The 25354-nt window shown below is 35.8% G+C and overlaps 1 protein-coding gene across 7 annotated transcripts in view; it reads right to left on the bottom strand.

The window, feature by feature from the left end:
* Positions 1 to 25354, bottom strand: part of ZNF280D (zinc finger protein 280D) — a 118313-nt gene that overhangs the window by 35269 nt on the left and 57690 nt on the right. For all 7 annotated transcript variants that reach the window (XM_023751614.1, XM_023751613.1, XM_023751616.1 and 4 more), the window contains 6 exons: positions 12514 to 12737; positions 9089 to 9246; positions 8214 to 8314; positions 7054 to 7200; positions 2299 to 2433; positions 159 to 466 (listed from right to left, as the gene is read on the bottom strand). In XM_023751614.1, the coding sequence (XP_023607382.1) occupies positions 159 to 466; positions 2299 to 2433; positions 7054 to 7200; positions 8214 to 8314; positions 9089 to 9246; positions 12514 to 12737 (1073 nt within the window). The remainder of the gene's footprint in view (positions 1 to 158; positions 467 to 2298; positions 2434 to 7053; positions 7201 to 8213; positions 8315 to 9088; positions 9247 to 12513; positions 12738 to 25354) is intronic.

Below are 25354 nucleotides of genomic sequence, written 5' to 3'. Positions count from 1 at the left end.
ACAGTTGTTAAAAAAAAATACTTATATTATTTGCTTGGTCTTTATGTCACAAGTGATAGCATATGAAAGTTGAGAGTTGTATACTTTTAGATTAAATAAAGGTTTTATTATTTTATTTAAGATTAAATTAGTATTATATATGAGGAATAAAAGATTACCTTAAGCTCCTCAATGCTGTATTGACTTTACTTTTTCTGTTGCTACTAGCCAAAGTGCTTTGTTTTTTTTGCATATTAGAGACTTTTGATTTGAATTTAGATTTACTTCCATTAGGCTTACTTGTAGTAGGTTTACTTGCATTAGATTTAGTTGTAGTAAATTTATTTGTGTTAGATTTTGTGGGATTTTTAGCAGTTACACATTTTGTTCTCGGAGGTGAGGCCTGGAGGATAGAAGTGTTTGTACTAATGGAAGGTACAGTTGAAGATCCTGATTGAAGAGGTCCAACTGAAGCTCGAATAGTAACCTACAAAAACAGAGATAATATTTACTTTAGACAATCCTTGCATAAGTATTAAAATATCACCATGTAACAAAAAAGTTAAATATCAAGTATTTTAAAAAAAGTATAAACTATAATTGGACAAGTCTTCCATTTATTTTAAATACTTAAATGAAATTAAAATTTGATATTTATTTACTTACATTTTTATACTGATCAGTAAAATGTTGTTATTAATGGATAATTAGGAATTATATGGGTATTAAAAAGAGCACATTCCATAGCTATCTTTATGCTCTGATATAATTTAAAAAATTCATATAGAGGTCAAAATTTAAATCTCAAAACCTGAAAAATAACTCTGGAAAGGCCTGCATTACCTTTTGCCCTGCATTACCCACAGTAAGTGTGCCCTGCATTACCTACAGTAAATGTGACCTCCTCTTTCCAGGGGCTCATTTAGCAGAATTTATGTTTACAAAGGTTGTGGGGTGGGAGGGGCTACATCAATTCAATATACTTCATGGAGAGTGTAATAACATTTAGAATTTCCTTAAAGAGAACTAATATAAAGCTTATGAGGTAGTATTCAAAAATTATATTAGTTTAGTTGACAATGGAAAACACAAACGCCTACCAACATTCTCATTAATCATATGACTATTCTCCCCTCATGTATTTATTATGAGTAGTCTATGAGAAAGTCCTTTAAAACATGTGTGGCAGCATACAAAAGCAATGAACTAGGAATCAGATTTGAAGTTAAATCTCATACAACTCCTTCCTAGTCATGTGGCCTAGAATAAGTAACTTATCCTCTCTAAGCTTCTTTACCTATATACTATGGGGCAATACCTGCTTTGTTTATCTCACCAGATTGCTGTATGAATTAAATAAAAGAATCTATGAAAAAGCATACTGAAAGCCCAATTCTAAGATGCGAGAAAAACATTTAGTATCATTATTAATATTATTATTGCTATTATCATTAATAAGGGAAAATATGAGAGAGGACTGCACCGCTTACATTCATGTTATGCATGTCTAGTCCCAGCATGGAATGAATGGATTGCAGGGAAGGATGCTGGATAGCTTCTCTTGCTCTAGGTCTTCAGAGCATGGCTTTATATTGTTTAGTTAATTCAAATAACAGACATACCCACATTCAAAGGTAAGTACCCAAAGCCAAATATAAATGTTTTGGGGATTATTTCACTTTGGATTATCCATGCCTCTGTTTCCCTCCACTGGAGCAAATATTCAAGAGCTGACTGTATATAAAGAAGTCAGAAAAAAACAGGAATATAAGGCAAAAAGGGAAAGGTAAAATACAATCATCAGTATGTAGTCAGACATGTGTTTGCTCACTTAAAACACAATGCTATCCAGCAGCAGAACTTGTTTCTCTGAGAGTAGACTCAGTAATAACAACTTCAATAAACATCTAAGAACCTATGGCATTCAAAGCACTATACTAGATGCTGAGGACACAAAGATAAATAAATCATGATTCCTGATCTCAAATAGTTTAGCAGATAAAACCCATATATATATACTGCCTGCAAGAATAGCTCAAAAATAGGCTATATAATATTGACACAACCCACTGACCCAGGAAACACAATATCTAGTTGCACTTTTTACAAAGGAATACCATTCTAGCATAGCACACACAACCACTGAAAAAAACAATGGTTAGGTTTTTTTTCTAAACATAAGAATGCTAAAATTTGACATTGGAGTCTTAATAAAAATCAGAAACCATTTTTTAAAGTATTATATTCAATGGATAAAACCAGATAGGAGTTAATTTTATTATCATACCATATGTTAAAATACAACATATTTACACTCACTTTTGTTCCAGGAGGTAGTCCTTCTAGCTCTTTAGGTTTTATAAATGTTCGATGATGCTGAGTCTTGTGATCCATTTTCTCTTTGCATGTCAAAAATTGCAGTCTGCATTTTGTACAACGATGTATTCCTTTTTTCTGTTTAGAAAACAGGAAAAATAATTTCTACAACCACAAATCCTGTGTCCTGCAACTGTTCTGATTTAACATTAATGATACCTAAATAATTTTTAAAATAGTATCTTATATCTCTCATCATAAATATTAGTGAAGTATTATTTCAATTTTTAAAATACTCTTTGCATTAGTATTTAGGTTTCAAAAATGTCTGTTACTGTACAGAAGTTGAACATGAAAGTTGTATCAATAGCTTCTAATGAAAGGTATCTCAATAGTGGTATGAAAGCTCCATTAATTATAATTTTAAAGTATTTAGACACAGGATACTATGAAAATGAGCTATACTATGTTTTTATCCCAGAAAAATATAAATTCTTTCTCATTTTTGCTCTTTCTGGTTGGTTAAAAGTTGGTAAAAGAAATTTAAGTATCTAACCAGACATTTAAAGAAAGTTGTTATAGAAATGCTTGTATAAAGCAGTGCTAGCTAATAAAATTTTCTTCAGTTATGAAAATGTTCAAGAGCTGCACTGTCCGATACAGTAGCCACCAGCCACATGTAGTTAACTGAGAACCTGAAATGTGCTGGACATTTATTTAATCTTAAATAGTCACAAATGATTAGTGGTTACCACACTGAATAGTGTGAATATGGAGGGATAAATCAAAACTATCCCTGATACACTTACTGACTGAGACACCTTGACTGAGTCCCTCCTTAAAACCAACCCTGTCACTATGCTATAGATGGGAAATAGGATCCAAGAAAAATCTAAATCATTTCCCCATAACTACTAAGTAACATTGCCAGATTCCTGACCCAACATTTTTTCTACTACATAATATCAACTACAAACTTTATCTATATGGTCTCATTAATTACTTATGTATTACATATAAAAATACATACATATAAACTTAAATACAAAAGAATGTTTTCTCTAAAGTTGCAATGTGCCAGATAAATCATTACCATTTAAATATAATCAATCACTTTTTAACCTAAAATAAGGTTAATATCCTGGGAAGAACTTGCACAATTATTGGTACACAGCAGGCATTTCATAAGTTCTTTACAAAGTTCGAAATCCAGTTCCCAGAAATCTTTTCTATATCTATAATCACTCCTTAGGTTACCTCATCCAGTTTCAAGGCTTTAATACCATCTATCCAACTGCTTACTTAACATTGCTATTTGATGTCTAATATACATCTCAAATCAACATGGACAAAAGTGAATTCTGAATTTCCTCCTTATATCCCTGCCCCCCAAAATCTGTTCTTTCCTCAGTCTTCCCCATATGACAGTATGTGAAAACTCCATTTTTAGGACAAAAAATTTGTTCACTCTCTCTCACACCCCATACCCAACCCATTAACAAAACCTGTTGGCTTCACCTTCAAAAACTTTCATAATATTTCCACTTCTCATCACCTCCAACCATGGCTATCATATTGGTCCAAGTAACTCTCCTGGGGTACTATAATAATCTCCTATCTTCTCCTTGTCATGTTCTTTCCTCCCTGTAGTGTATTCTTCCCATAGCTATCAATGGTGCTACAACATGGCAGACCTTTCACATGCTTATAATGCTCTGAGGGCTTTCTAAAGCCCTGGTTCAGATTTACAAGGCTTTACAAGAACAGGCCCATATTCTATTGCTACAACCTCATCTCCTACTAGTCCTCTTATTAGTTTACTCTGCTTTGGCCACAACTGGCCTCTTTGGTTGTTCTCTGAGTATAAATTCACTTACCTCTCCCAGATTTCCACATGGCTTACTCCTTTATTTCCTTCAAAGAGGCCCTTTTTGACCACTCTCTATACAAAACGGCAAACACTCCTCCAACACTTCCCAATCCTTGGCACTCCCTATCCTCCACATTTCCTTCCACAGTAACTATCACTAGCTAACATGCAGATATGCTCAAATATAAACACACATTTTTTATTATCTTTCTCCACAATAATACGAACTTTGTTTTTGTTCATTGCTACAAAAAACCTAAAACAGCACCTGGCACATAGTAAGGCAACCAATAAATATTTGTTAAATAAACGGACAGTGAGGCAGAAAGAAAGAGAGTGACAGAGAAAATGCGTATAAGCAGCAGGTACAATTTAACTAATTCAAAACGTCTGACACTCCAGTCAATGAACATTTGTCCAGAGCCCTGAGAGAGAATACATTAATCTATTATTCCCTTAGTTGGACACAAGTCTTGAACATCTCTCATGCATTTCAAAGTGCTGATGCTGATATTTTAATAACGTGATGTTCAGTCAACAACAAAAAAATAGTGATCATTCCAAGGGTAGGTAAGTAAATAATTGTCTATGTTTAACTTTTGACAAGCATACTACATTGTTTGGGAAACTTGAGGGATTTGAGGGTAATTCTTAAGTATTTTCTGCCCTTATACATTAATACCAATGTGAAATCTGACTCTGTGGGAAAGCAACAGAAGGCTGGGCTCTGAAGTCAAATTTTAACTCTGCTTTTTATTAGGTAATGTGACATTGGACAAGTTACTTTCTCTAAAACTTAGTTTTCTTATCTGTAAATTAGAAATAATAATATACATAGGGTAGGTGTAAGGATTAAATAAGGTAATGCATGTAAAACACCTGCTGCTGCCATAAATGGTTGCATATCGTTTTAACTGCTTGTTATTTTTATTAAAGATCTAATGAGTATATTTAACACATCAAAAATCACTTTCACTATTTTAAGTCATACAAATTGGGCAGTCAGCTCTAAAATCACCCAAGACTTAATCATAGAACCTCTTAGAGAAAAGTTACAACCAAAATCTTCAAAGACAATAAAATGAGCGACACAGTCAACAATTCTTATTGTTTAATATCACACTAATAATGTGTTATCAATTACAAGTTTATAATCCTGCTCAGCTAAGGTTTTCCAATCTTTTGTAAATAATTATATAATTTGTAAATACCTTGAAGGATGCTTGATTATCCTTCTTATTAATAGATTTCCCCCTCTCTACTGCTGGCTATCTACCTCCTAAGTACTCCTAACAAACAAACAATAAAAACCTGGGAACCCAAGGCAAATTAAGACATAAAACTTAGGGTACAAAAACTGATAAATCACAGAGCCCACATAGTAGGCTCACACATTTCTTTCATAATTATCATTCTTCCACATCTACATTTTACTCCGGAGCTTAGTAAAGCATATGGGAAAAATTACATGAAAAGCCCCATAATGAAATAGAACTACTATCTCATATCTCATTTTCCCTTTCAAAATTAAAGGCCAAACATTAGAAAGAGTACCAGAAGTATTGTTTCCCAAACTGTGTTCCTCAATAAAGTTAACAGATATTCTGAAAAGATTCTGTGGTCAAATAAGTTGGGGGAATAATACATACTTATATACCTTACTTGGAGATTTATAATGTTTTAGCATATTAAAACCTCTGAGAAGTCCTATTTTAAGAAACAGACAAAACTGTTTAATTTTATAAATCCAGGCATTTACCAAATTTATTTACCAGTAACAATTTGGGGGGAAACATCTATTAACACATGATGGAACACTGTTAAGGAAACCTAGAACAAAAAATCTTCACAGAACTTCTCAAGGATGGGTAGCATCCCAGTCACAACATAGGTAATTCCAAATTCATTTGGAAATTCTTTTATAATTTTTCCCAATTAAAAACCATAAGTCAATTTTATGATTATCTAATGATTGAAATGGAAAGCAAAGTGAGCAACCAATGCTGAATAAACTGGCATGTCAATTTAACCAATAATTAAAAATATGATGAGCATCATGAGAAGTGAGGTGTCAAAACTTGGTTACATGATCAGATTCAGTAAATCCATTGACTTCTAGGTTTGGCAATGGCACTAGTGCTCTTTCAAGCACTAAAGAACAGATTGTGTTGCATCAAAGTTTTCAGCCCAAACAAAGGATGGTTTAATTGCTTGATGGAAAAGAACCAGTAAGCAAAAAATCATAATTCAAGATAGAGGTATAAGCACTAATCCTGGGTTCCAAAAATTACATAGCAGAACTGGCAGAAGTCACCCAAAAAACAAATTATGACCTAAATGCAGTTCTTTGACAATGCTCACATATCCAGCAATAAGTGTCATTACTATTTCCTTTGTCATTGGCAGCTATAAAAGACCACTGCTGGTCAATGATGACAACATGTTTTCTCAGAATTAAGAGGGCTAGAAAGTAGCAATAAAGTAGTAAGAGAAAGAGGAAAATAAGATTATGAGTTCCCAATCTTTTCTTTCTCAGTTCAACTTCATCTTTTCACATGCTCCTGTTATCTACCTTCAAAATCCCATAAACATTCTCAGACCCTGAGATATTTGATCTTTTGGATATTCCACTCATCTTCCCTTTTTTCCTTCAATCCTTAGGTTTCCTATTTCTAGCTATCTTTCAGAATTTTCATTTATGAGCCACAACATCACCAGAAAGGAAGCAAGGTAAAGTGGAAGTTTCACAAGTAATGTAGCACAAACTGCAAATTAACAGTGTCATTTGGAACAATTTTACTTCCCTTGAAGAACAAATCTTATGTTTCTAAGTCATAATCTATCTTTTCGCTAAAACAACATGAACAAATAAGAACTGGTCATCTCACCTGATGCTTCATATAATGATGCATATAGGGTGTGGCAATTTTAATAACTTTGAGGCAAAATGGACATAGCAAGTTCTTAGTGTTTTCATGGGATGATCTAAAATGAGTTTCTACATCAGAAAATGATGACGATCTATAATTGCACACCTACAAACAAAAAGAATGTTAAGCTTAACTTGAAAATGTACACGATATACAATTACCGAGTAGTAATACGTCATTTATTTAGAAGAACATTACATACAACTAATTCAGCTGATGCCTACACAACCAAGAATCCCATTAACGCAAGCACTAGATGATCTTTGAGACAGAAAAGTTATCTTTCCAAGTTAAGGAATATTTCCCAAAATATAATTAGAGTCCCTTCTTTTCATTAGATGTTTTTATGTATCACCCCCTATCCTGACTTGAATTTTCAAGCTCTGACACTTCTTGTCCTATAAAGTATTTTCTGCTATGTAAAACAGCATCTTCCTTTAGATTATAAATTGCCTCCAGGCTATGGCAATGGTCAATTTATTTTTATCATGCTTTCCTATTCCTTCAAATTCTGGAAAAATACTAGGCCCAGAGAATTTTGTAGTATGCTCTGTATCTAAAATGATTTCATATTTCCCTTGTATAACTATATTCTTCCCTATATAGTAAGATAAGTCCATAGTTTGTCTTTTCCCCTCAGAGCTTTTCTTTGTCGTATAGGAGTGAGTAAACAATGGCTTGTGGGCCAATTCCAAATCTCTACTGACCCTATATACAATACATGAATTATGTCACAGGACTTTCTACTAATAAATTATTTACAAGAGGAATTTTAACAGTAAATTTTATCTAAATTGTTAGAAAATAAAAGAATGTATTTCATGACACAAGAAAATTATATGAAATTCAAATTTGTGTCCATAAATAAAGCTTTATTGAAACACAGCCACATTCATTTACTTACTTATTTTCTGTGGCTGCCTTTGTGCTATAGTGGCAGAGTTGATTAGTTGCAACAGAGACTGTATGACCTTTAAAGCCTGAACATTTACTATTTGCCCCTTTTACAGTAAAAGACTTGCTAACTCCTGGCCTAATAAGTTTAAATCTTGTAACCAAAATAACAGAAAACAATCAAAACAAACAAACACTAAGTACACAATAAAATATGTGTATACCTGGCAAATATATGGCATTTCACCGGGTTTATGATTGTCCTTCATATGTTGTAAAAGAATATGCTCTGTTTCAAATGATAATTCACAGATTTTGCAAATGGCTAAAAGTGGGGGTGGGGGGAAGACATTACATCATTTCAAGATATATAAATACACACACACACACACACATCAAATCATTATCTGTACACCTAAAACTAATCAAATGTTGTATGTCAATTATACTTCAAAATATTTTTTTAATTTTTCAAATAAAGTATCCTTCTGAGGCAAACAAAGATATATATATATAAAATTCATTTTATGCATCTATAAACAATAACAGTAATAACAGCAGACTTGGTGGTGGTGGTAAACAGTTAGTTTTGCAGTTAACTATGTTCTAAGCACTTTACTTACAATAACTCATTTAATTCCCATAACAACATTATGAAGCAAGTATTTCTATTATCCCTATTCAAATATTAAGAATAACTTGCCTGAGATCACATAGCTGTATTAAGAGGAAGATCTGGGATTTGAACCCAAGTGGTCTAGTTCCAAAATCTATGTTTTTTAACTACCACTATTAGTTACTTTTCTTATTCAAGTTTAAATAAAGGGCATTAATTTCATATTTGAAAACTGATCTAAGGCTTCTAACTTAGCCCCCCACTTATAATGCTCAGGTTATTTTCCTTAATTATTTAAAAGAGTGACTTTAATTTTTGTAATTTTATTTAAAAGTTTACATTAATCAAAATGTAACTTTTTCCATTTTACCCTCAAATTCCAAACTCTTTTTCTTCTTCTTATTGTTCTAACAAGCTTAAGGTTTTCTCAGAATATTGACAAAATCAATAATATTTGATACTTAAAATGAAACTGTAACTTACTAGAAAATTCATGGGGTGTGTGTGTACTTTCAATGTGACATTGCAGTTGAAATGGTGTGGGAAACTGACGGTAGCAGTGCTGGCAGGTGGTGTGGTTTTCCCAGCTTTCACTGCTCTGCTTCTCAAGTTCCAAATGGTGTTTCATGTGGTTCATAAACCTATAAATGATTGACAACAGGTGCAAAATTCAGATTTAAAAACAAAAATCTCACAAATAATTATCTGAATCTTAGAATATAGATATATTACATGAAATAAATTACATTCCTCTAGAAAAGTGTGCACTTTAAACAGTCACTTTCATTAAATGACTACATAAACATATTTTTTTAAATCTTTGTTTTAAAAATCCATTAATGTAATTAATCTGAAATATCATTAATTTGCTGTGATTTAATCGTTTCAGATTATTAAAATGTTTTCTTAAGGTGAAAGAGCAGGCTTCTTTTTCATACATGAAATACTATTTACATTTTTCAATAAAATACTCAAAGGAAGGAAACCCTACCACCAAAAGCAGCTACGCAGTTATGAGAGTAATCCTGTAAGGCCATGAAGATATACAATAGATTCCAGTTGCTTAAAAGACAAATTACAGGTATTTTTACTTGTGTCTTAATTTCTAAATGTATGTACTAGCAATTTTAATGCCTACAATTATAAAAACTTTTTGTTTTATTTAATGATATTGGTTTACTGTTAGCACAGACTGTTCATTTTAACTTGCAGACTGTGCCCTTTGTAGGCAAAGTCCATTTTTCAGTTTTACATCCTGCTACGTCAACCTCCCTTAGAGGCTTCTTATGAGCAGGAACTATGACCTTCAACAACAGAGGGTGCAATATAAAAGGGAATACCTATTTAAAAGAGCTTACTGAAGCTTTTTGCTATAGTTGAAAGTAAAGTTATTCAATCAAAATAACAATTTTTAGACTGGGGCAACTATTAACAATTATTCACTTTGAGTCCCTAAAGGAAGTAATCTTAAAACAAAGTAATAATGTCATCAATATGGACAGCAATCATCATGAAGGTCTTTTTCACATATCCACAACACTACTTCTCTTTAGAATAGGTTATGACACTCCTTGAAAAATCTTTTTGTCCTCCTTTGGTTTTAATACCAACTCTATGAACACCTATAGAAAATCCTAGACTTGGTTAAATATTTACACACAGAGAAAAGTGAGCCATTAAAATTTCAGCTTACAACTTTAAGCAATTAAAAGTTTATCTATAGAATCACTTAACTAGCAAGCTTTCCCTCAATTATTATATGAGCCCCCATCAGGAGCTCATACTACTTAAAACAACAGATGAAAATAAGGGAAACAACGAAAAAAAATCCAAACCTCTTGCAAGGATGTTCACAGAATAAATAAACCTAAGTGTTTTTGGTGAGACTCAATGTAGGGGAAAAAAATACCATACCACAATATGTTCAAAGAGCAAAGCGTAAAAACCTAAATCTGTGAGTTTCGTGCCATTCTCTACAAATATCAATTTGCCTTTCCATTTTTTTACTATAAGGTAAAATATTATTTAACATATATAACTTCTATTATCAAGTGTTTCATTAAAGTTACATTTACTAAATAATCAGTATTTCAAAAAAATGCCCAATTCCTGGATGTTATAAAAAATTGTCTTTGTTTAAAATGTCTATATAATTCTGATATTCTAGAAATATGTATCTAGTTTTCTGAAACAACAGCAAAAAAGGAAATGTTTTATTTTCATATGTTTAATACTAAATGGGCTAATCTTAAAGGAAAAGCCAAAAAACTGTTGCTAAAATAACTTCCAACATAATATACATAATATTTAGGTATAACAAGGAACTAAGTCAGTGACCATATTTCTATGCAATTTAATATATTCACTAGCAAAACTTTTCTGGTGTATTTTACTATCAAAATGGTCAGAATATGGAAATACGTGACAATTCTATTATAATACTGTTTCAGTGTTATACCACAAAGTACAATACCTCTTCTGTTAAATGGCTAGAACCATTCTCTATTGATGACTGTTAAAGTTTAATAAAAGGAGATAAATGTGAAAACTCATATGAAATAATATATGTGAAAGAACTTTGCAAACTAAAACACTACCATAAACAAAGCATTAAGAATTGCTATAGAAGTACAGAATAGTGCATTTCAGGATTTTTCTGTCTTCTTTTTGAACCCAAGAGGAACTGACAGGAAAATAAAATAAACACTGGGTCCAGAAGTAAAATACTGATGCCAAAGAATGCTAATTATAAATAACAGTTATCAAGGATAAACACAGAACGGCATATTTATATATGTATATATGTTTGTGTACACAAACACACAACTCACCTAAGGGAAGTATAGAAGCACAGTAAAATGTTAATGATAGAATCAAGGTGGTAAGTATATAGGTGTCCACTGTAAAATTTTACAAAATGTTGCTGAATGTTTAAAAATATTTTATAATAAAATTATGGAAAAACAACCATACCTAATATACATGTAAAGCTATATAGCCAATGAAAAATATTGATCAATATATCTTATTACTTTGTTCTTCAACTCGTTTATAAGATGACAGCTACTAGAGTTTGCTGTGTAACTCAAAGATTATAAAGTCTAAGTTCCTAAAATTTATAGCAAACATGTATAAAATCTTCAAAATTCCACTGGAAATTAAATCTCTAATTTTTAAAGGGGTTACATTTTAAAATAACGCAGACATTCTTTCTAAAGAACTGGTACTTCTCTAAAGAAGATCACTTTTTATGCAATGTAAATAATTTAAAAAATATAAATATCAACTGACAAATGTGAGCATTAAATAAAATTAAGTCGAACTGGCCCTAACTGGTTTGGCTCAGTGGATAGAGCGTCGGCCTGCGGACTGAAAGGTCCCAGGTTCGATTCCGGTCAAGGGCATGTACCTTGGTTGCAGGCACATCCCCAGTAGGAGGTGTGTAGGAGGCAGCTGATCGATGTTTCTCTCTCATCAATGTTTCTAACTCTCTATCCCTCTCCCTTCCTCTCTGTAAAAAATTAATAAAATATATTTAAAAAAGAAAGTCAAACTGGGCAAAACATAAAAAAGTGGTTCTTATAAAGAAAAATCAAATTCAAAAGCAGCTAAAAATACAAATTATCTCATGAAATTCCTAGATCACAGATAATATAGGGAAAATAAGTTAATTGTGTTTTATTTGAAGTAATGTTCATCCTTTCTTAAGTTATTTTTAAGAAATACAAGTAGCTCTAGGAGTCAACTCTAAAATACAAGAAAAGACAAAAGCTTTTCAACAAGAGAATCTGCCTTTGTTGTTAGTAGAAAGTGTTAAAAATCTAGAATGGCACAGAAAAATACCAGATAAACACAAAAATTTTATCTGCAGCATTCCAATTTTCAAATAGAAATAAGTATTTACATACCTAATATTATTTTTAAGAATTTTCAAGCAACTGAAGCATTTGAAGGTGGTGTGAGTCTTCTGTTCTTCTTGGACATCTCCTTCATGTTTTCCATAATAAAAGTCATTAACCAACATGATCAATTTTCCTTGCTCTGAATCAATAGTGTTATCTTTATTTGCTGTACTTGAAAATTCAGTTTTAGGCAGTCCCAAAAAGTTATTTATCATGTCTGGACAACAGTACTGAAAGAGAAAAAAAGAGAAGCCTTCTTTACCCTTTAAAAACACAGATACCCCCAAATTTTCTGTGCTTAAATCCATTGCCAGACCATGTAAAACAATGCTTGGTAATGTAGCTAGAAAAATATTCACCAAAAGTTTGTGGTGCATATACATAGTCTAAAACAATTCAAAAAAAGAAAACCTTAAAATCAGGACTTGCTATTGATCTAAAAGTGTCTTCCTTGCAATTAGCTGTTTCAGATGTATTGATAATAATTTAAATACTTTAATTAAAACTAAACTAAAAATCATTTATTTCATATCCATGTCTAGAAAGAGTCTAGAAAGGAAATGTAATTTTATGTGTCATAATGTATATATTAATTATTAAGTGACATAGTAAATTTCGTAATATATGGTTGGAACTGGACATTGAGCACAGCGAGTCTGCCATTCCCCATACTCAATGTGCTGTAAAATGTATGGGGGAAAAGAAAGAAGTATCAAGTATGTCTTGATAACATCAACAGTTACATCTTGATATCCAGAATGGTTAAATATTTGAAGGGGAGATTTAGTTCCTCATGAGTAAAATCAGCATATTACATAAACTGATTTTAATATGGAACACTTTCATACATGAGCTTTTTTTCCCTAGCAAGATATAACAAATTCATTTATTTACATAATTTTAAGTGCAAAATTTACCTACAGTAGATTTTCTCAGAGGAACACCTGCATTAGAAAAACCAAACGTGCTAGTCAAAATGCTAATTCCTGGGCCCACTTCAGACCAATAAACTACAATGTCAAGAGGTAGACCCCAGAAATCTGCCTTTTTAATAGCCATCAGATAATTCTTTTAAAACATAAACCAAGTGACTTAAACTCTTCCTAAATGTGTTATTTAGTAAATTAGTAGCAACATCAGAAAGTTTGAAAATCTAAAAGCAACTCTATTCCATTTCTAAGATAACAACATCCACTTCCTCTCCTGTCACATTGAAATGTTAGATCATCAGTGAAACTTTCTGTGTCTCATGAGAAGCTGGGCCTTTGATCCAAAGCAGACCTATAACGTTTCCTTCAATTGCACTTATTTTGTTCACTTTTCAGTTTTGAAACCTATAAAGGAAAAGAGACCAATAAAAACCAAGCCCACAAAATCTAAAGTACACCAAAAAGAGAGGGGAAAAAATACTGAATAAAATGGACTGAAAAATAGGGACAAAATTAGTGTTTAGAGTAAGTGGCGCCCATAACTAATCAGGATAAATGTATTAGTTCTCTAATACAAAATGATCATCTGCAGTCCACTACTAAGAATAAACACAGTTGGCCCTAGCTGGTTTGGTTCAGTGCATAGAACGTCGGCCTGCAGACCCAAGGGTCCCGGGTTCGATTCTGGTCAAGGGCACATGCCTGGGTTGCTGGCTCCATCCCCAGGAGGGGGCGTGCAGGAGGCATCCAATCAATGATTCTCTCTCATCATTGATGTTTTTATCTCTCTCTCTCTCCCATCCTCTCTGAAATCAATAAAAATATTTTTTTAAAAAAAGAATAAATACAACAAAGAGGAAAATGAGAAAGGTTTTTCTGTATTTCTAGATTCTTCCTGAGACAGATAATATTTAAGAGCTCAAACTTAGGAAAGTCAAGTTATTTCTAAGGACTTTAGTCAGGCTAAATTTCTTCTTAAAATTGCTGTTTTTTACTTTAAGGAGAAAAAGATGGATCAGAGTAAATCTACCAGCACTATTAGAAAAACGATTCAAAATATATCTTACTACGACAAATGACGTTATTAGTAGCATCAGTCTGATAGACAAACTTCTCACCTTATCCAGTTTTACTAGAGAGGATCTCAAACAACAATGGGAAAATGTTATAATGCACAAAAATGATGTAATACAGGATAGTCTCCCTAACCTTATATACTCAAACATTAAATCTGACTTTCAGACTGTAGAAGTTATTCTGAGTCATATTTGATACTTCATTCTTTTCTGAAACCTACAAAATAATCTAGTAATCTATAGTAGAATGTGCTGCAAGGTTTATATTCTTTAAAATTTTCTAATTTGGTACATCTATAAAAGTTAAATTTACCCTAATTACCCATTAATTATGATATGTATAACAAATGATTAATTGCTTGCTGTTCTATTTTCTTTTTTTTAATACAGGTAAGTAAGATAGGATCTTCAACAGTATCTTTTTTTTTTAATATATTTTATTGATTTTTTACAGAGAGGAAGGGAGAGAGATAGAGAGTTAGAAACATCGATGAGAGAGAAACATTGATCAGCTGCCTCCTGCACATCTCCTACTGGGGATGTGCCCGCAACCCAGGTACATGCCCTTGACCGGAATCGAACCTGGGACCTTTTAGTCCGCAGGCAGACGCTCTATCCACTGAGCCAAACCGGTTTCGGCTTCAACAGTATCTTTTAAACAAGGTTTCATGTCCTTTTAAAATAGCTGAATTGATAAACCACTGACAACTAAGAATGGACAAGGTGAATTGAACTAGGTTAAAGGATTTAATAACTGAGAGGACAGCAAAAATACCTAAACAAAATATTCAAAAGGCAAGACAATAACTGAAGAAATGAGAACTAGTCTTGATTTAAGGTTTTATAGGAGGACAGGGTAAAGTTATAAATTTGCATGGCTGACCTATAGTCCAAGATCAAGTGGTCATCTTTATTAAACCCTAGCCTTTCGCTATTGCCCCTGGTTTATCCCTTCTTTTCATGGGTTAGACATTCTGCAATATTAAAAACTTTATTTCAATATACTGTAATTTGACAAACAGCAGACACCATCTGAACTTCATTCTCATTTTCATTCCTTTCCATTGATAGACCATGTTCTGTTACTTTGTTAGTACTGAAAAATTTAGGTAGGATTTTCAGAGCAAAGAAGATAGGTACCATTTTTAAATAGTAAAATAGCACTTCCCCATACGATCATCCTATGTAAGTCTAAATTTTCCCCTTCTCCTTCTGGGATTCACCCAAAAGCCACAACAACCAAATTCTAAAAATTTTATTTTCACTGAAACTAAATGCCAGACTAACCTCCACAGACTCCACATTGAAAGCACTACTAAAAGCAGCCAAGTTTAGAGAGAAGACATGCAGTTGGAAGTAGATCGACGCAGTCAAAAGGACCTAATAGTAAAGATCTTAGAAAATCTCAGCAAAAATATACATTCTAAAAGTGAAAGACACATATTGAAGTCCAAAGCTATAGCCTTTGTTTACAAAAATGGGTATAGGAGCTGGCGCAAGAAGGATGGCAGAAGTCCCCCAGCCCTCATTTGGTAGAAAGAAGTAGAAAAGGCAATGCTACTTATAAAATCAGACACACAAGTCACACTTTCAGGAAGCCTTTTGTCCAGCAAAGAGTAGTAGGCTGTGAGATTATCCTGGAAACCTATGCTCCCCAATAGGAGCCTTGCACAAAACAGCCCAAGAAATCCAATTTGTTCAATGATAGGAACTTACATCTACTGGTAAACAAAAATACTTTAAGATAAAAAGAAGGAAAATGTAAATTTCTGACAAAAAAAAACTGGAGCAGATGCATGCAAGATGGTAACAGGCTAAAAATTTTGCTAAAGTTTGTAAAAAACTTAATAAAGCAATTGTGTCTATTTGGAAGATCACATGGACAAGAGGAAATGGCAAGACAAAAAGAAGACATAAAAAAGAGAAGCAAAATTGAAGTAGAAAATCAACTTAGAGAGATAAAGATGAAGCAGAAAAAATGGAATATAGTGGTGAATAGACACTGTAAAGTAAAATAAAATAAATAAAATAAAATAGATGAATAGATGGCATGGGCTAGTGCCGGGAGCCGGTCCATCCTTGCTGTTTCAAGGGACCTGGCATATATGGCATACTGTTCTTAATATGTTTGCTCACCTTCTTGACGCTATGTGCTTTAACCAAGGTCACCTCTCCGAGAAAGGTTGTTTCCCCAGGTAGGGATTTTTCCCTGAAGTTAGGGAGGGGATAAAACCCCTTAACTAAGTGCCAGGCGGGTAGTTAATCACTTTAACTACAAACAATCACACTTAAGCTACATAATCTTTATTCCCTGGAATAAAGATAAGAAACGCCCTAACCTTTGGAATAGAGATTGATAGGATTGGAATCAACTGGTATAAATACAGATGTAACAAGACAACAGGACACAGAACCTAGAGACAGGACTTGGCTGGAGATCCTAGACAGAACCTAGAAACAGAACCTAGCGAGAGAACCTGGCTGAAGAACCTAGAAACAGAACCTAGAGACAGAACCTAGTGGAGATCCGGGCTAGAACCTGGCTGGAGAACCTAGCGAGAGAACATGGACACAGAACCTGGCTGGAGAACCTGGACAGAACTTGGCTGGAGTTCCTGGCTAGAGATCCTGGCTAGGCTGCTGATCAACTGAACGCTGTCTCCATGTCATTCCTTCTTCGCCGACTCCGTCCACACCTTTGGGGACCCCTGGACCCGCTGGGGTTGGACCCCAGCAGGCTAGTAATGAGAAAAACATAATTGCTTTTTAAAAAAAGAGTTAAAACTACTAGAAAGAAAATGACAGCTATGCCAGACCAAAAACACTGAACAAATATACTGGACAATACTCCCTCCACAAAAGAGCAAAACAACTTTATGGAATAAATATTTAAAAATATAAATCAAGAAAACTGCATTAAAATAAAGGAAGACACCAATATAGAAGTTGAAAAAAAATGTATGTAGAGAAGAAATTGACCCAAAATTTATACTAACCATTACCAAGTCAGGTTAGTATAAAATTATCAGTCTTCCAAAATAAAAATCCTGTGAACAGCCAGGCCAAAACATCAAATTACTTATGAATGGCAAACTAATTCAGGTTTATCCCAGATTTCTCAATAGTGACATTCAAAATTGTAAAACAGGAGCACCACCCACAAGATCTTTACATTGGGATCCAACTTACTTTATATCTGGCCAAACTGTTTTTTACAAAAATGGAAGACAGTGAACATGAAAGAACTCAAAGAATGCTGTTCACAGGACCTTCTTCAGGAAATTACTAGAGAATGAACTTCAGCAAAACAAGAAATAACCAAAAAAAAACCATGACAAAATTTCTAGTGATGAATACTGATGATATTTACTGTAAAAAAGGGATTAAGACAAATGTGGAAATAAGGTTAAGAAAATCAAATGCAAACAAAGAATATAGCTTTGTACTTCAATATGTTTATTTCACCTTTAGAATGCATATTTTTGCTCACAATGAAAAAAATGATACATCCAACAAGTAAAAACTAGAAGTTAAAGGACAATGATTATGAGATTGAGATAGTTCATAGAGTGCCACATATATGCTAGTAGCACATAAAGAAATATCATTTAAAGCTATCAAATAAAGTGGTATAGGTATGAGCATTTTTAATAATACAGAGGTAAACACTAAGGTAAAGTAAGGTAGGAAAAGAGAAGTAAAGATAGAAAGGTTAACAATAGAAAATTTAATGCTACTTTAAACAATTTTAATAGAAAATTGCCAAAGAAATAGAGTACTGGAATTACATTAACAAAATTATGAGGATAAACAGGAGAACAAAAACAAAAAAAATCCAAACTACACATATAAACACAAACCAAAGTACATATATATTTTAAAAGGACAGGATAACAAAAAATTGTGACAGAATGAAGATCAAATAAATCTATCATCAGAGAATATCTATCTATCTATCTATCTATCTATCTATCTAAAAACCTAGCCCTAACGAGTTTGGCTCAGTGGATAGAGCATCGGCCTGCAGACTCAAGGGTCCCAGGATCGATTCCGGTCAAGGGCATGTACCTTGGTTGCGGGCACATCCCCAGGGGGAGTGTGCAGGAGGCAGCTGATCGATGTTTCTCTCTCATTGATGTTTCTAACTCTTTATCCCTCTCCCTTCCTCTCTGTAAAAAATCAATAAAATATATTTAAAAGAAACCAAAACAAAATAAAAAAAACCTAATATATAAAGTGTCCACCTCTGGAGTTCAACCGACCAGGTGTTCAATCATTCGCTATGACATGCAATGACCACTAGGGGGCAGCGCAGAACAAAGGAAGGCCCCGGCCAGCAGCTGGTAGCCAGGGGAGGTCCCGGCAGCTGGCAGCCAGCAGCCACTAGGGACCTATCTGTGCATGAATTCATGCACTGGGCCTCTAGTGTTTAATAAATAAACTCAACTCAAAAAATATTTTCATATAGGATTGCAAAGGAAAAACAAATATGCTGAAAGCAAGAGACATATTTAAAACAAAATGATTCAGGACTGTTAAAAAATAAAAGGATAAACAAAGACTATATCAGGCAAATGGAAACCATAAGAAAACAAGATTTTGCCCTGACCGGTTTGGCTCAGTGGATAGAGCATTGGCCTGTGGACTGTAGGGTCCCAGGTTCGATTCCAGGGCATGTACCTTGGTTGTGGGCACATCCCCAGTAGGGGGTGTGTAGAAGGCAGCTGATCGATGTTTCTCTCTCATCTATGTTTCTAACTCTCTATCCCTCTCCCTTCCTCTCTGTAAAAAAAAATCAATAAAGTATATTTAAAAAAGAAAAAAAAAGAAAACAAAATTTATAAACCTAAAAGTCATTGACCATTATGACAAAAAAGGACATTTTATAAACATGCTAAAGGATGTATTTACAACATAGTTATGAGTAGTTTTATATTACAAACAACATCATCAATCTTAACACGGAAGTACGATAATATATTAAAGAAAATACTGGTAATCAAATATGTAGACTGAGCTGTGGTGTTTTCTCAATTTGTGACAGACCAAGTAGACAAAAATAAGTGAAGATATAGAAATATAAATAATGTAATTAATAAACTAGATCTGATACATAAATATAAAATGTCCTGAAAAAATACAGTACACCTACATTTAAGTTTCCATGTAACATTAAATAGCCTACACACTTTCAAAAAATAAAAATTATTATTTGTGAGAACTTGGGCTTCATTAACTGGCTATAAAAAAGTGAGAAAAAAAGCCCATCTCAAAAAATTTTCTAAGAGTTAAATAAAATCATATATTTAAAGCTTAGTAGTCCAAGAGTGAGGTGATATCTCATTGTGGTTTTAATTTGCATTTCTCTGATGATTAATGACTTTGAGCATTTTTTCATGTGTCTCATGGCCATTTGTATGTCCTCTTGGAGAAATGTCTATTCAGGTCTTCTGCCCATTTTTTAATTGGATTGTTTATCTTCTTTTTGTTCAGTCATATGAGTACTTTATATATTTTGGATATTACCTCCTTATCAAATGTATCATTGGCAAATATGTTCTCCCATTCAGTGGGTTCCTTTTTCAATTTGATACCTGTCAGAATGGCTATCATCAAAAAATCGGCAAGCAACAAGTGCTGCCGAGGATGTGTAGAAAAGGGAACCCTAGAGTTCACTGCTGGTAGGAATTCAGATTCCCACTATGCAGCCACTATGGAAAACAGTATGGAGTTACCTCAAAAAATTAAAAATGGAACTTCCATCTGACCCAGCAATCCCATTTCTGTGAATATATCCTAAAAACCCCAAAACACCCATCAGAAAGAATATATGCACCCCTATGTTCATAGCAGCGTTATTTATAATAGCTAAGATTTGGAAACAGCCCAAGTTGCCCATCAGTAGATGAATAGATAAAAAAAACTGTGGACATTTAAACTATGGAATACTATGCAGCTGTAAAAAAAGAGGGCTCTCTTACCCTTTGGGACAGCATGGATGGACCTGGAAAATATTATGCTAAGTGAAATAAGCCAAACTGAGAAAGACAAATATCACAGGATCTCACTGATTTGTGGAATCTAATGAACAAAATGTATTGACCAACAAGTAAGACCCGAAGCAGGGAGGCATGGAACAGACTGACATACCTCGATGGGGGGTTGGGGGAACAAGAAGAATAAACCAAAGAACTTATATGCTTATTTGCATTGCCCATGGAGTCGGGCAATGCGGGGGGCGGGGGGGAAGGGTGGAGGATACGGGTTAGGAGAAGAGGGGGAAAGGGGTGAGGAAAATGGGAGATATCTATAATACTATCAACAATAAAAAATATATTAAAATATTTTTAAAAATTAAAAACTTAAAAAAAAAGCTGAGTAGTCCAGCACATGGTCTCAGATAAGTAAATTGTTCATATTACTGTAGAATATTTAACTTGTATTTTATATATTTTTCATTAAAAAAACATTACTTCATTGGTATAGAAAAACCATTTACAAATAATCTAAAAATCACTTTTTTAAAATGGAAATTATTTTAAAGATTTACTCATTTATTTGTTTAAGAGAGAGAGAGGAATAGAGGGAAGGTGAGAGAAAGGGAGGGAGGGCGGGAGGAAGGGAAAGACAGAGGAAGAGGGAGGTGGGTGGGAGGGAGGGAGAGAGATATCAATTTGTTCCATTTATTTACACATTCGTAGGTTGATTCTTGTGTGCTCTGACTGAGAATCGAACCCACAACTTTGGAATATGGGGACGATGCTCTAACCAACCGAGCTACGGGGCCAGGACCATTCAAAATGGAAATTATTATAATACTAAAACTTTAACTGATATATAAAATGTATAAGCCAGAAGGTAAAAACTCTACGTACTTTTAAACTTCCCTGTCCTAGGATAACTATCCTATCTAATAATAGACAAACATGGTAATTAACCGTACCTCCGACACGCTTCCCATTGGCTAATCAGGGCGATATGCAAATTAACTGCTAACCAAGATGGAGGTTAACTGCCAACAAAGACGGCGGTTAATTTGCATACATAGGTGCAATCCTGGGAGGCGAAAGGGATCAGAAACCCAGGCGGCAGGCAAGAGGTGGGTGGCGGGCAAAGGCGGCAGTGATCGGTGATCGCATTGTGGATCGGAGGCAGAGAGAGCCCCGGCGCAGGCCAGTCGGCACCCCCGGACCTCTGGGGCCAGGGGTGCCGGCTGGCCTGCTTCCCCGTGATCGCCATGGCGATGAAGGCAGAGAGAGCCTGGGCGCTGGCCAGCCGGCACCCCCGGACCCTTGGGGCAGGGTGTACCAGCTGGCCTGCTTCCCCGTTATCGCCATGGCACCCCCAGCACCTCAGCATCTGAGATGCAAAGGTTGGGGATGAAATGACTTTTCCCAACCACATCTGCAAATATCCTGGGGAAGGCATCACTGAAGAGTTCACTACTCTCTTACTTGGCAAGGAAGAAAACAGTTGGCAACGGAAACAATCCCTTACATCAAAGTTAAGGTCCCTCTGAGTAAAAAAGAATATTTCCAAAGTAAAGGAGGGAGCAGACAAAAATAATAGGTTCTCATGACTTCCACTGAAGTTTGAGCATATGACAGAGTCAAAACAAACATACAAATTAAAACAGACAGTGGACATTCAAATGACCCGAATCAACTGTCACTGTTCCAATAGCAGCAATGCTTATGTGATAATATAGTTTAACAAACATACAAAACAAGTCACATGATAAGAGAGGTTCGGCTTCTAAAGTAAACTGAATATGTTCTTTAAAAATTCTCATGTCCTCCCCTCTGACTATAATTCTTAATTTTCCAATCAGAAAATTACCCCAGGTGATCCAGTAACATGTAGAACTTCAGTAACCTAACTTATTTAAAAAACAAAGAAACATCCCAACCATTTTTAAAATATTTAAATTGATATTTTAGGTTTTAAATTATAGAAGATATTTAGATCCAAATATATTTTCTGAATAGAAAATATTTCAGTTTTTGATTTAAAAAAAAATAAACATAAAAAAATATGTAAGTGACACATTTTCCCAAGAAACTCTCAATTAGTACCTTTCCCTCTAACTTTCTTCAAATTAAGAGAATCTATGGAGTTCCCTATACTGCACAAGTTTTAATGAAAGAAAGTAAGACTTTCTAAGAGCATCAAATACATGTTTTGTTATTTACAAACATATACACTCCTCTCTCTCTCTCTCTCTAAAATATATTCTTACTGATTCAGAGAGGAAGGGAGAGGGAGAGAGATAGAAACATCAATGATGAGCCCTGGCCGGTTTGGCTCAGTGGATGGAGCGTAGGCCTGTGGACTAAAGGGTCCCAGGTTCGATTCCGGTCAAGAGCATGTACCTTGGTTGCGGGCACATCCCCAGTAGGAGGCGTGCAGGAGGCAGCTGATTGATGTTTCTCTCTCATCAATGTTTCTAACTCTCTATCCCTCTCCCTTCTTCTCTGTGAAAAAACAATAAAATATATTAAAAAAAAAAAAAGAAATATCAATGATGAGAGAGAATCATTGATCGGCTGCCTCCTACATGCCCCGTACTGGGGATCAAGCCCACAATCCGGGCATGTGGCCTGACCTGGAATCAAACTGTGACTTCCTGGTTCATAGGTCGATGCTAAACCACTGAGTCACACTGGCCGGGCTCAATTCTAATTTATAAATTCATTCCAAGGACAAATACAGCTTGAAAAGCTTTGGAAGTAGTTTCAAAAAAAAAAAACTAGCTTTTAAGTAACAAGAAAACAGTTATAGAAGAAAGTTTAAATTAAAAAAAAATTGTTTTGATTTATTCAAGAGTGGGAACATCCTCCATGAAAATGTGTACCTTGACTGTGGATGGCTGGGAGGCCTTATCACACCTTAGGAATTCAAATGCTTTTTACAATGAAAAGAGAGAGTTTCATCTCATTTCTCTACCAGGGTAGATGTCTGTCAATAGAAGGTGGACATCAATAAAAGGAGGGGCTTGCACAAGCAATCCAGAAAGTCAGCAATCTATGAATAATCCAGAACCGAGTATTTACCTCCTCTGCCACACACCCTCCCTCCTACCCAGTGAGCAAGATAATTACTCTCAAGTCAAGCTAAGTGCCCCCCAGTCACAGTGGCCCAATGCTGACATACAAAGCATACAAATAATTCTCACTCTGGCATAAAAGTGACAACTTTCTTGGAAGAAAAGCAGATACTGTAAATTTCTCAAAGTCTTCCTGAAACATTTTTTAAAGCAATTTTTACTTCTTTAGAAAAAATGCCATGGGAAACCATCTGTATTAAAATGCCCATTCTATAAAATAATTCATCTATACTAATAAAAGGGTAATATGCTAATTAGACTGGGAGACCTTCCAGATGTTCTTCTGGATAAAGCCATGGTGGCGGGGCCGAGGTAGAGGCGGTTAGAGGCCAAGAGCGGAGGGCAGTTGTGGGTGATCAGGCTGATGGGGGGCAGGGCCGTTGGGGATAAGCAGACCAGTAGGGGGCCAGTTGGGGACAAGCAGGCTATCAGTGGGGGTCAGTTAGAGGTGATCAGGACGGGGGGGGGGGCAGTTTGGAGTAAGCAGGCCAGCAGGGGGACAGTTGGGGATGAGCAGGCCAGTGGGGAGGGAAAGTAGAGGAGAGCAGGCCAGCAGGGGGGGCAGTTTGGGGTGATCACGCTGGCGGGGGGGCATTTGGGAGCAAGCAGACTGGCAGGCAGAGTGGTTAGAGGCAATCAGGCAGGCAGGCAGGCAGGCAGGTGAGTGGTTAGGAGCTAGCAGTCCTGGATTGCGAGAGGGATGTCCGACTGCCAGTTTAGGCCCGAATCCTGTAAACTGGCAGTAGGACATCATTCGAGGGGTCCCAAATTGGAAAGGGGGCAGGCCAGGCTGAGGAACATACCCTCCCCCGTGCACGAATTTCGTGCACCAGGCCACTAGTATACACCAATAAAAGACAAAGATGCAAACTGACCATACCTTTGCTATGCCCCAAGATACGCCCACCAGCCAATCAGAGTGAGCATATGCAAATTAACCCAACCAACATGGCGGCCGGCAGCCATGGAGCTGGAGCAAGCAGGAGGCTTGGTTGCCCGGGTGATGGAGGAAGCCAACCTTCCCGCCTGCCCTGAGCCGGCTGCAGCCTCGGCTCATGGCAACAAAGTTTTAATTATACAAGACAAATAAATCCCAGATACCTGCTTCCAGCCAGCCTCCACTGGGAGCTTGGGTAGCTGGGGGCCGTGGCCAGCCTGCAAACAGCCATCAGCCCCTCACCCAGACTGGCCAGGCACCTCAGCAGGAACCCCTACCCCAAAGGGGCTGTGGCCAGCTTGCAAACGGCCCTCAGCCCCTCACCCAGGATGGCCAGGCACCCCATTGGGAACCCCCACACTGAAGGGGCTGTGGCCAGCCTGCAAACAGCCCTCAGCCCCTCACCCAGGATGGCCAGGCACCCCAGGAGGGACCCCTACCCTGAAGGGGCTGTGGCCAGCCTGCAAACAGCCATCAGCCACTCACCCAGGCTGGCCTTAACCCACATGGGGGTGAGGGTCCCCTGCTGGGGGACTTGGTCAGCCTGCAAACTGCCATCAGCCTATTCACCCCAGACTAGCCAGGCACCCCAAGCAGGACCCCCCCCAACCCTGAAGGGGGTGTGGCCAGCTGGAAAACGACCATCATCCCCTTCACCAAGACTGGCCAGGCATTCCAGCAGGACCCCCCACCCTGAAGTGTCTGTGGGCAGCCTGCAAACGGCCCTCAGCCCCCTCACCCAGGATGCTAGCACCCAGTGAGACCTCACAGAAGGGCTGTGGCCAGCCTGCAAACAGCC

The sequence above is a fragment of the Myotis lucifugus genome, unplaced genomic scaffold (assembly GCF_000147115.1).
Source record: "Myotis lucifugus unplaced genomic scaffold, Myoluc2.0 scaffold_23, whole genome shotgun sequence".
Taxonomy (NCBI): domain Eukaryota; kingdom Metazoa; phylum Chordata; class Mammalia; order Chiroptera; family Vespertilionidae; genus Myotis; species Myotis lucifugus.
Note: the sequence above shows the minus strand (reverse complement) of the source record. Positions and strands in the feature narration are given on the sequence as shown.